Source organism: Lissotriton helveticus, chromosome 2_1, assembly GCF_964261635.1.
Source record: "Lissotriton helveticus chromosome 2_1, aLisHel1.1, whole genome shotgun sequence".
NCBI classification, from domain to species: Eukaryota; Metazoa; Chordata; class Amphibia; order Caudata; family Salamandridae; genus Lissotriton; species Lissotriton helveticus.
The window spans coordinates 110,995,286-111,008,260 of NC_136059.1; the positions used below are offsets into that span (position 1 = coordinate 110,995,286).

General features: G+C 50.1%; 1 protein-coding gene across 6 annotated transcripts in view; it reads right to left on the minus strand.

Annotated features, from left to right (window-relative positions):
• Positions 1 to 12,975, minus strand: part of LOC144817774 (CD209 antigen-like protein C) — a 794,201-nt gene that overhangs the window by 595,866 nt on the left and 185,360 nt on the right. For 4 of the 6 annotated variants that reach the window (XM_078674574.1, XM_078674576.1, XM_078674579.1 and 1 more), the window contains one exon: positions 1,212 to 1,304. In XM_078674574.1, the coding sequence (XP_078530700.1) occupies positions 1,212 to 1,304 (93 nt within the window). Of the gene's footprint in view, positions 1 to 1,211; positions 1,305 to 2,340; positions 2,426 to 2,724; positions 2,824 to 12,975 lie in introns of those variants that run through there. The other 2 variants (XM_078674578.1, XM_078674580.1) reach the window with 2 other exon arrangements.

Sequence of the window (12,975 nt, forward strand, 5' to 3'; positions counted from 1 at the left end):
AGGGTCTAGAGAATCCATCTTGTGCCTATCCAATATGTGCATGGCATTGCTAGTGACATGAAACACAGAAACGAGCACCTCCTCATTCAGGAGTTTTCTGGTGCCCAGAACTGATCAGGTACTGGCAAACACCTTCTCCCCAACTCCAGGACAAAGAGGAGTATGCATCCTGTCGAGGGGTGGGGTCGGGTAGGATGTCATAAACATTTACAAAGAACACATCGCCTCAGGGCAGCAATGTAGACAATGACATATGTTGGCCCGAATGATGTCCTAGCGCGGTGTATGTTTGGCATTCAGACCTACTGAAAGTGATTTAAAGGATCCAACTGATTTCAAACCTTCATTTGCATGAAAAGAATCCAACCACTTTCATTGATCTTTACTGTTTTTCACCTGCCTTATTTGCCGCAACACACACCACTGGAATTTGGAAGCTTGCGCACTTCACTCGCTCGCATGGCGAGTTGATGCATATCTTCAGGGCACATAGATGCAGTGCATAGAGACCCTTTATTTGTGCACACAAAGGAAAAAAAGAAAGGGAATATTGCAAATGGTCCTAGAGAGAAAGATCATCATGCACAGCTGCAATCTGTCTTGAGGAGACAATTACAAAGTGGACTATACACAAAGAAAAAAGTAAGATCTTGAATCATGAGGTCCAGTTTGGAGATATTTGAGAATCAATGTCTATCTGGACTGTAGTTCCTGAGAACACTGCAGCAGGTAATCGATGAGGTGCTACTTATTTGGATTATAAATGTTCCCAGGATAATCAGCTCATGAACAGGAATTTCTGTGAGAGTGAGACATCACAAGATGAGGAAGGTAGCTGAAAGTTAAAGAAGTGTTTCCTGATTAATGGTTGCTCTTGATGTACCACCAGGGGCTCCTGTGAATGTTCGTTCAAATGAAAAATGGTCTCTCTTTGCTGTATAGCTTTAATCAGATCGGGTGGAACATTACCATTAACATAATAAAACATTAGAGTGTAATGCGATATTGAGGAGTGGACGAATGCCTTTGGAAGTTTATCAGAATGAGGAAAGAACTATGTTCAACATTTTGTGATTTTTGTCTGATCTTTTGCCTCTAAACTCGAGAAAAAAAATTGATTGTGGGTTTTCTGGGTTGCAATAACAACTGGAAGCGTTTTGCATTTTCGTACTTGTAGTAAATTTTTATTAAAAAGATACATGGTTACTCACAGATTGTGGACACCGTGACCATGGAGATCAGTAGAGTGATAATCAGCACCATGGAAGCCATCACGATCATTCTTCTACTCTTGCGGTTGTTTTCTGGGAAATTAAAGCAATTTAGTGGTTGTAAATGTTGGTAGCAAACTCACTGAAAGAGAAGAGCTTATAGATAAATGTATAAAGGACAGCTGTGGAAAGATGTTTGAGTTGGTGCAATATAAAGAGCTTGTCTTCTATTGCAATCACAATAGGCAAATCAAGAACAATTTACTTTTATCTATTCTGGATTTTTGACTTAACCTAATACCAATTCACTCTAGTAATACCATTCAATCACCGTTTGGCATTAGTTCAAGTTAAAATTGACAAATAAATGACAAAATAACTGAGCAAGAGGCTGTCAAATGTTAGTTTAGGCGCCCCTTAACCCTCTCTCACCACCTGCATCTCTGAAAGGTGGAGGGCTTCGATTCTGCACAATCTATGAAGGTTCCAACAAGATGCATTACACTGCATTACACTACTTTAAACTACATCTGTTTAACAAACTTGGTCACGTTTCCTTTTATGAAGTTAGCTTGCACTTAAAATGTACAAATAAATGATTCTGGGCGACAAAACCTTACAAAGGAAGTTTGCTGATTTTTAAGCAACACAGGTCACATTTTTACCCACATTTGGTGCAAAACGTAACTTTTCCACAATCCCAGAATATACATGAGCATAGGAGAAAGTGATCAGTGAACAAGAGTTAGCAAAGCCTAGAAGTCTGTTTGCCCAATTGCTCTAGAAAGCAAATATTATAATAAAGCAACATCTTGGATTACGACCCCTTAAGAGCGATGTCCCAGAATATATTAGGGTTTCCTGATCCAAATATAATAGCCGGAGATTTTAACACAGTGTTAGATTACAATTTGGATAAGTCCACGGGAACCGCTTCGTTTGTTTGGGCACTGCTACGGAGGTGAACTACGAGTCCCAGGGGGCGCGTGCTGAACCCACACCTGAGCCTGCTACACCGGCGCATTCAAAGCGCCTGGCCGCTCCCGCTGGCGCGGGAGCCGCTTCGTTTGTTTGGGCACTACTACGGAGGTGAACTATGAGTCCCAGGGGGCGTGTGCTGAGCCCACACCTGAGCCTTCTTCACCGGCGCATTCAAAGCGCCTCGCCGCTCCCGCTGACGTGGGAGCCGCTTCGTTTGTTTGGGCACTGCTACGGAGGTGAACTACGAGTCCAAGCGGGCGCGTGCTGAGCCCACACCTGAGCCTGCTACACCGGCGCATTCAAAGCGCCTCGCCGCTCCCGCTGGCGCGGGAGCCGCTTCGTTTGTTTGGGCACTACTACGGAAGTGAAGTATGAGTCCCAGGGGGCGTGTGCTGAGCCCACACCTGAGCCTTCTTCACCGGCGCATTCAAAGCGCCTCGCCGCTCCTGCTGGTGCGGGAGCCGCTTCGTTTGTTTGGGCACTGCTACGGAGGTGAACTACGAGTCCCAGGGGGCGTGTGCTAAGCCCTCACCTGAGTCTGCTTCACCGGCGCATTCAAAGCGCCTTGTCACTCCCGCTGGCACGGGAACCGCTTCGTTTGTTTGGGCACTGCTACGGAAGTGAACTATGAGTCCCAGGGGGCGTGTGCTGAGCCCACACCTGAGCCTGCTTCACCGGCGCATTCAAAGCGCCTCGCCGCTCAGGCTGGCGCGGGAACCGCTTTGTTTGTTTGGGCACTACTACGGAGGTGAACTACGAGTCCCAGGGGGCGTGTGCTGAGTCCACACCGGAGCCTGCTTCACTGGCGCATTCAAAGCATCTCGCCGCTCACGCTGGCGCGGGAGCCGCTTTGTTTGTTTGGGCACTGCTACGGAGGTGGACTACGAGTCCCAGGTGGCATGTGCTGATTCCACACCTGAGCCTGCTTCACCGGCGCATTCAAAGCGCCTCGCCGCTCCCGCTAGCGCGGGAGCCGCTTCGTTTGTTTGGGCACTGCTACGGAGGTGAACTACGAGTCCCAGGGGGCATGTGCCGAGCCCACATCTGAGCCTGCTTCACTGGCGCATTAAAAGCGCCTCGCCGCTCAGGCTAGCGAGGGAGCCGCTTTGTTTGTTTGGGCACTGCTACGGAGGTGGACTACGAGTCCCAGGTGGCATGTGCTGATTCCACACCTGAGCCTGCTTCACCGGCGCATTCAAAGCGCCTCGCCGCTTCCGCTAGCGCGGGAGCCGCTTCGTTTGTTTGGGCACTGCTACGGAGGTGAACTACGAGTCCCAGGGGGCATGTGCCGAGCCCACATCTGAGCCTGCTTCACTGGCGCATTAAAAGCGCCTCGCCGCTCAGGCTAGCGTGGGAGCCGCTTCGTTTGTTTGGGCACTGCTACGGAGGTGAACTACGAGTCCCAGGGGGCGCGTGCTGAACCCACACCTGAGCCTGCTACACCGGCGCATTCAAAGCGCCTGGCCGCTCCCGCTGGCGCGGGAGCCGCTTCGTTTGTTTGGGCACTACTACGGAGGTGAACTATGAGTCCCAGGGGGCGTGTGCTGAGCCCACACCTGAGCCTTCTTCACCGGCGCATTCAAAGCGCCTCGCCGCTCCCGCTGACGTGGGAGCCGCTTCGTTTGTTTGGGCACTGCTACGGAGGTGAACTACGAGTCCAAGCGGGCGCGTGCTGAGCCCACACCTGAGCCTGCTACACCGGCGCATTCAAAGCGCCTCGCCGCTCCCGCTGGCGCGGGAGCCGCTTCGTTTGTTTGGGCACTACTACGGAAGTGAAGTATGAGTCCCAGGGGGCGTGTGCTGAGCCCACACCTGAGCCTTCTTCACCGGCGCATTCAAAGCGCCTCGCCGCTCCTGCTGGTGCGGGAGCCGCTTCGTTTGTTTGGGCACTGCTACGGAGGTGAACTACGAGTCCCAGGGGGCGTGTGCTAAGCCCTCACCTGAGTCTGCTTCACCGGCGCATTCAAAGCGCCTTGTCACTCCCGCTGGCACGGGAACCGCTTCGTTTGTTTGGGCACTGCTACGGAAGTGAACTATGAGTCCCAGGGGGCGTGTGCTGAGCCCACACCTGAGCCTGCTTCACCGGCGCATTCAAAGCGCCTCGCCGCTCAGGCTGGCGCGGGAACCGCTTTGTTTGTTTGGGCACTACTACGGAGGTGAACTACGAGTCCCAGGGGCGTGTGCTGAGTCCACACCGGAGCCTGCTTCACTGGCGCATTCAAAGCATCTCGCCGCTCACGCTGGCGCGGGAGCCGCTTTGTTTGTTTGGGCACTGCTACGGAGGTGGACTACGAGTCCCAGGTGGCATGTGCTGATTCCACACCTGAGCCTGCTTCACCGGCGCATTCAAAGCGCCTCGCCGCTCCCGCTAGCGCGGGAGCCGCTTCGTTTGTTTGGGCACTGCTACGGAGGTGAACTACGAGTCCCAGGGGGCATGTGCCGAGCCCACATCTGAGCCTGCTTCACTGGCGCATTAAAAGCGCCTCGCCGCTCAGGCTAGCGAGGGAGGCGCTTTGTTTGTTTGGGCACTGCTACGGAGGTGAACTACGAGTCCCAGGGAGCGTGTACTGAGCCCACACCTGAGCCCGCTACACCGGCGCATTCAAAGCGCCTGGCCGCTCCCGCTGGCGCGGGAGCCGCTTCGTTTGTTTGGGCACTACTACGGAGGTGAACTATGAGTCCCAGGGGGCGTGTGCTGAGCCCACACCTGAGCCTTCTTCACCGGCGCATTCAAAGCGCCTCGCCGCTCCCGCTGACGTGGGAGCCGCTTCGTTTGTTTGGGCACTGCTACGGAGGTGAACTACGAGTCCAAGCGGGCGCGTGCTGAGCCCACACCTGAGCCTGCTACACCGGCGCATTCAAAGCGCCTCGCCGCTCCCGCTGGCGCGGGAGCCGCTTCGTTTGTTTGGGCACTACTACGGAAGTGAACTATGAGTCCCAGGGGGCGTGTGCTGAGCCCACACCTGAGCCTTCTTCACCGGCGCATTCAAAGCGCCTCGCCGCTCCCGCTGGTGCGGGAGCCGCTTCGTTTGTTTGGGCACTGCTACGGAGGTGAACTACGAGTCCCAGGGGGCGTGTGCTAAGCCCTCACCTGAGTCTGCTTCACCGGCGCATTCAAAGCGCCTTGTCACTCCCGCTGGCACGGGAACCGCTTCGTTTGTTTGGGCACTGCTACGGAAGTGAACTATGAGTCCCAGGGGGCGTGTGCTGAGCCCACACCTGAGCCTGCTTCACCGGCGCATTCAAAGCGCCTCGCCGCTCAGGCTGGCGCGGGAACCGCTTTGTTTGTTTGGGCACTACTACGGAGGTGAACTACGAGTCCCAGGGGGCGTGTGCTGAGTCCACACCGGAGCCTGCTTCACTGGCGCATTCAAAGCATCTCGCCGCTCACGCTGGCGCGGGAGCCGCTTTGTTTGTTTGGGCACTGCTACGGAGGTGGACTACGAGTCCCAGGTGGCATGTGCTGATTCCACACCTGAGCCTGCTTCACCGGCGCATTCAAAGCGCCTCGCCGCTCCCGCTAGCGCGGGAGCCGCTTCGTTTGTTTGGGCACTGCTACGGAGGTGAACTACGAGTCCCAGGGGGCATGTGCCGAGCCCACATCTGAGCCTGCTTCACTGGCGCATTAAAAGCGCCTCGCCGCTCAGGCTAGCGAGGGAGGCGCTTTGTTTGTTTGGGCACTGCTACGGAGGTGAACTACGAGTCCCAGGGAGCGTGTACTGAGCCCACACCTGAGCCTGCTACACCGGCGCATTCAAAGCGCCTCGCCGTTCCCGCTGGCGCGGGGGCCGCTTCGTTTGTTTGGGCACTGCTACGGAGGTGAACTATGAGTCCCAGGGTGCGTGTGCTGAGCCCACACCTGAGTCTGCTTCACCGGCGCATTCAAAGTGCCTCGCCACTCCCGCTGGCGCGGGAGCCGCTTCGTTTGTTTGGGCACTGCTACGGAAGTGAACTATGAGTCCCAGGGGGCGTGTGCTGAGCCCACACCTGAGCCTGCTTCACCGGCGCATTCAAAGCGCCTCGCCGCTCAGGCTGGCGCGGGAACCGCTTTGTTTGTTTGGGCACTACTACGGAGGTGAACTACGAGTCCCAGGGGGCGTGTGCTGAGTCCACACCGGAGCCTGCTTCACTGGCGCATTCAAAGCATCTCGCCGCTCACGCTGGCGCGGGAGCCGCTTTGTTTGTTTGGGCACTGCTACGGAGGTGGACTACGAGTCCCAGGTGGCATGTGCTGATTCCACACCTGAGCCTGCTTCACCGGCGCATTCAAAGCGCCTCGCCGCTCCCGCTAGCGCGGGAGCCGCTTCGTTTGTTTGGGCACTGCTACGGAGGTGAACTACGAGTCCCAGGGGGCATGTGCCGAGCCCACATCTGAGCCTGCTTCACTGGCGCATTAAAAGCGCCTCGCCGCTCAGGCTAGCGAGGGAGGCGCTTTGTTTGTTTGGGCACTGCTACGGAGGTGAACTACGAGTCCCAGGGAGCGTGTACTGAGCCCACACCTGAGCCTGCTACACCGGCGCATTCAAAGCGCCTCGCCGTTCCCGCTGGCGCGGGGGCCGCTTCGTTTGTTTGGGCACTGCTACGGAGGTGAACTATGAGTCCCAGGGTGCGTGTGCTGAGCCCACACCTGAGCCTTCTTCACCGGCGCATTCAAAGTGCCTCGCCACTCCCGCTGGCGCGGGAGCCGTTCGTTTGTTTGGGCACTGCTACGGAGGTGAACTACGAGTCCCAGGGAGCGTGTACTGAGCCCACACCTGAGCCTTCTTCACCGGCGCATTCAAAGCGCCTCATCATTCCCGCTGCGCGGAACGTGCGCGGATGCGCGCCGGGCGAAGCCCGGGCCAAAGGAGGGCCCGTCTGAGACTGGCAGAGGCTGGGCTGGGCCCCCCTCTTGGTTCCACAGCAAGGATAACTATTGATGTCCCCAGTAAGTGACTAATTCGCACATTTAACATCTTCTTTGTATTTGAACTGTGGGGAGCAATGGCAAGTCCTGAGGGGCGGACAAGGAAAAATGCAGGAGTGGGCTATGTGGCTGGGACTTTAGACCAGTTTATCACTAGGGCGTCCTCTGTTCTAGCCCACGAAATTGCAATTACTGAACGTAGATTATCACTAGACCCTGCATTCACTAAAAGATCATCCTTGGGGGAAATAGCGAATGCTCACTCACCATTAAACACTCCCCAGGCTCCCTTGCTCCCTGTTACACAGTCAATAAGCCCAGGACTGTATCGGGTTGATCCTCTGACTATTATCGAGGAGCGAGAGACTGTACGCCCTCTACGGGCACAGGGTGAAACATCAGAAGCCCGCTCACGTAATAGCACACTATGCTCAGCTCTGGTACATATTCAACCTGACAAATCCAACCAGCATGAGCAGGGTACAATATCTAAAAGGAAGAGAGGAGGAGCCCCCCCAAAATGGAAAGAACTCAAAGCCAGCTAAGCGGAGCAAACCAGATGAAATTTTAAATGAGGAACGCAAATTGGAGGCCCCAGCAAAATCATCTGCAGGGACAATTGAGAAGGGACCAAAAAAGGGAACAAATGGTGAACAATATTGGTCAAAAATCGGTGCTTTAATAGAATTATCTTTGGAACCCATATTAGCGAGACTGAAAATAGTTGAGAACAAGCTTGGACAGCTGGAGTATTCGCTAAGTGAAGTTGCTAAAGATGTTAAGAATAACCTAGCTAGCGATGCCCAGAGCTCAGATGCTTTGAGGGAAGGAGGAGGGATGAGGGTTGAAGGCATAAATCCAATTGTAGATATCTGTACTGGTCCATCACCAGCACCATTGTGCAATAATGCTATCCGTTCTAGCAATGAGGGTATTGTGACGGAGCCAATTTCGCTGGGTGGGGGACTGAGGAAATTCAACAAGGCAGAAAACACTCAGCAATACCTGAATCTCCCCCCGGAATGTACCCCATATGTCATAGTACTGACGGGAGTTCCAGAACTTAAGGAAGGGCATTTTGAAACACATGAGCAGCTAAAGAACAAAACAATACACTGGTTAAACACTAATCGACCGCTCCCTTCCCATGCACAGTCTAGGATACTACTAGTTAGAAGAGTGACCTGGGTAGGAGTAAAGCAGAAGAATATACCAGGAGATTGTATTGTTGTTAACTTTAATGACCCAAGAGCTGCTTCTCATGTATGTGGGGGTCCTTGGGCAAATTCACAAACAACCATACGGGCAAGGGATTTGAGCTGTTTTTATACATCGATAGACAATGTCTTTAACCCAGAAAACTATGAGTACAATGGAGGTAGGAGGGCCCAACTCGAAGAGAAGTGTACCTGCCTAATGAGGGAAAATGGTGTTCGATCTACAACTCTTCCCCTTTACAATAGGTTTAGCGCATTGGATTCAGTCGACTGACTGGATGCGACTAATCCCGATTTTGAACCAGCACCAAGTATGGGCACTAAGAAGAGCAGCAATGTACCACCACAGGGGAGTAGAGAAGAGATATGCAGGGCGACCCCTGAAGTGGAGGTCAATAAGACATCATTGCCTAGACTAGGATATGCTGGGAGAGATTATGGGGATGTATCTTGTTTAAAGGCAAGTGTCCTTATAGGTGGAGAAACTCCCTGTTGTTTTACTGGAACTCAGTTGATCCCACTTGAAGACAGCAATGCACTGCCCGTACCTGAAACTGGCGAACCTGGGAATCACATTACAGACAGAAACCTAGCGAGTGCTGGCATACCAAGCTTACCGACTGAAGGATCCAGGGGGGCTAGTAGTTCAGCCTACTAGTGTCGGTTCTAGAAGCTTGTCTTGGAACATTGCGAGCCTTGCCTCTAAACTTGAACACCCAGATTGGGGGGAATGTATTGACTCCCACGAAATATGTGTTTTTCAGGAAACCTGGGCGGTAGAACCAAGATATAGGGCAGGTTTTGTGGCGTATTGCTAGGGGGCTGTTAAGGGTCAAATGGGGAGACCGTCAGAGGGGCTCTGTATATGGGTTGCTTTACACCTAGGATGCAAGGTTAATCGAATTGAGACACACTACCCAGATATAACCTGCATTATTCTGACCGATAAGAACTTGCAAAAACTTGCCACTTTGAGCCACTAAGTGGAGATATACTTGTGATCACTAATGTAGAGGATTCCACTTGGGCAATCCCACCTCTCAATATGTATCCCACCACGCGATGGACCCCGCTGGCCCTTCAGATAACATCAGATAACATCTCTGACCCTGAACTTTTCACTGAGGTCGGTCGACATTTCAGAGGCCTGGACCGTCATCTGTTACTGACTATATTATAGTTAGTTTGGAGCTATGGCAGAACGTGGTTGATTTTGCCGTAGGAGAAAGGTGTGAGAGTGACCACAACCCTATAGTCATGACCTGGGACTCCCAGTGGTCCGGTACTATTAGAAACAGTGAAGAGGTGTTTCAAAATAATCTGGTGGTTGTAGAGGGGGGGAGGCGGATAAGATTGTCTAAGCTAATACAATCTGAGGAATCTCAGCCTAAATTGTATGCTAGTATTATTCCAGTATTAGAGAGAGCTAGTGATGTGGCTGGTAGATCAATATTCCCTGATTTTGATAGCGAAGTAGGAACTCTCCACCAAAGACTCACTGAGGCTTTGGCTCCTTTTTTTTTTAGAATGGCACAACTAACCCTATATCTGGCGGCCCTAGGAACCCATGGTACACGAAAGCTTGTAGGGTAGCAAAACAGACCCTTTTGATAGAATTGAATACCATTTGCGTATTAGGGAAGCTAGGAAAGTATATAAGAGTACTATCCTAAATGCAAAGAAAGAATGGGAAACAGCAAGGTGGCAAGAAATTAAGATGGCCCTCAACCAAAAAGATAGTAAAAGTTTTAGGAATCTTGCCACCATGGGAAAGTGGAAGGCAGAACCACACTTGACCCTAATATAGATAAGGGTGCCTGGTTCTGGTACTTCAAGGATTTGTACTCTTCCTCCCCTTTCGACCCAAACCTTAACGACACTCCACTGTGTAATTTTAACTTCCAAAGCCTATCTGATGCACCCCCATTTGTATTGGGGGAATTGGCATCTGCCTTGGCTAAATTGCAACCTAACAAAGCCCCAGGACTGGATAAAATTCCTGGTGACTTGTTTAAAAGTGACCAGCTAATCTGGGCCCCTTATCTTCTAACACTATTTAATGCAATCCAGTATGGCCTCCCTGCTCCACCGAAGTGGGCAGGTGCTGAAATCGTCCCAATCCATAAAAAGGATCCCCACTGGAACCATCAAACTATAGGCCCATTAGTCTTATTGACGTTTCACAGAAACTATATGGGAGGTTACTTTTAGGGAGATTGCAGGATTGGATTGAAGATCAGGCCATATTAACCCCATTACAAGCTGGCTTCAGTGTTGAGTAGCAACGAAGATCACCTCAGACGTTTCCTCTTGAAGACGCTAACTCCCAACTCCCTCAAGGATCAACCAACACAATCAGGAATGATATGAAACCCTGACTATGTTAACTAGTCCCCAAGGGAAAGGGGAAGTGGAGTGAGAAACAAACAAACAACAACAACAATTGTTTCCTGTTGATGTCTCTCATTGAAGTGTTCTTGGCCGTTGTAGTTTCTACGCAAACTGGTCTCACGTAATCCATTTAAACCAACAGCCTTTGTTCACACTTGCTGGAATTTGAGTCTAAACGTTGATGATTAACTTTTCAGGCTCCTGAAGATTCCAGTCTTCTTCAGTTTAAATGGGGGTCTGTAGTTAAAAGAAAGCAGAAAGAAACACACAGCATCCTACTCCTAAATTGCCAGTTAATTACGAGCTTGGATTAACTCTCTGCTTAAAGACTTTTACATTTCTAACTAATTACATATAATCCAAATCCTCATTTAGGATTTTTAAAAAATGACTTGAAATCAAATTAACCTGCTGATTTTACCAAGGCTTGTTTGATTTTCCAGTCACTATTCTTTTCTTTAGCTTAAAACAGTCTAGCGATTTCTATCGGTTTGTAAGAGAAATAACGCCACAGCGCTAAGTCATTTGACAAATTGCTTCTGTGCTTTAGTCATAAATCTTACTGTCCCTTTTCCAGTCGTTTCCAGGAGCAGAATCGAAGAGTGGTTCCGAAGAAAGAAACGTCGCGTAGGAACTGTCTCTGAAAACTGCGTACGTTCCTTCGCTCCGGTCTTCGTTTTCTTCCTTTGGCCAGCTAGATAATATTCAAAAGGACTTTTGAAGATCAAGGTTGCTGTTTTACAGATGCGAGACTGCCAAAAGGTCTCGACCTCAAGGAAAGGGAAGAGTTAAGGTTTTCCGGTCTACAGGGTCTCGGACGGCTCGAAAAACTGAAGCGCTCCTCGTCACGTCAACTACAGACGAAGCGCAGAGCCGTTAAAAAAGCTTTTCTTTTATAGCTTCAGCCCACGAGAAGCCGCGCATGACAATCGCTGGCTACCTCGCGCTGAGACAAAATCTTCATGTCACCAATGTTAAACAAGCATTGGCTAAAACATATCTTCTAAAATTTACAAATGAATAACGAAATGACATGAAATGGCTCAAGTTTCTAAATAATAAGTAATCACAGAGAATTACAAGATCGTCTAAAAAATTAAACAAGGTCAACTAGAAACTTAATGAGCCGAAGTACTACAGGATTACGTGGGCAGACCAGTTGCTATGGGAACCCCCCCCAAAGGTCGTCTCACAGGTCTTGGTTTGTCAGGATGTAAAGCATGAAAAGACCTAATGAGTCTTGGGGCATGGACATTCTTTTCAGGCTCCCAGGATCGCTCCGAAGAATCATAGCCTTTCCAATCAACTAAATAGAACAAGGTTCCTCTCACCCTTCTTGAGTCCAGAATAGTTTTAACCTCATACTCTAAATGATCTCCTATTACTACTGGAGGAGGTGGATTATCAGGTCGAGTGGAGGGTTCAAAGGGTTTCAAAAGAGACACATGAAATACAGGATGTATTGAATAATCTTCAGGTAATTTTAATCTCACTGACACTGGGTTAAGAATTTTTTCTACTTCAAAAGGACCTAAATACCTTGGTTTCAATTTTCTTGGACCTTCTAACTGAATATTCCTAGTGGACAACCAAACCATCTGACCCTTCACATATAAAGGTGATGGTTTACGATGAGAATCTGCAGTTCTCTTCATAGTCTCTTTACTCTTAATCCATTGTTTTCTAGCCTTTTCCTGAATATCTAACAAAGACGTTAACCTATCTGAGACTGCCGGCATAGTTTGTTGCTCGTCAGGTAGAAGTATAGGAAGAGATCTAGGATGTTGTCCCGTAAGGAAATAAAAGGGAGAACAGCCTAAAGCTGAATGTGTAGTGTTATTATAAGAACATTCTGCCTAAGGTAGGACCTCATCCCAATGACTAGACAAAGTTGCCAAAAGACAACGTAAACCTTGTTCTAAATGCTGATTAACCTTTTCAGTTTGACCATCAGTCTGCGGATGAAAAGAAGAAGACAAGGCCAACTCGATACCAAGTTGTTTACTAAGCTGTGACCAAAACTTGGATACAAATTGAGGGCCCCTATCAGAAATTATCTTAGTGGGCAAACCATGAAGCTTGACAATATTTGATAGAAAAACTGTACTAAATTCTGCTGCTGTTGGAATCTTTTGTAAAGGAATAAAATGTCCCATCTTGGACAACAAATCCACCACTACCAGGACTGTTGTATACCCATTGGATTTGGGAAGATCCGTAATAAAATCTAAACTGATTGTATGCCAAGGCTGCGGAGGGATTGCCAATA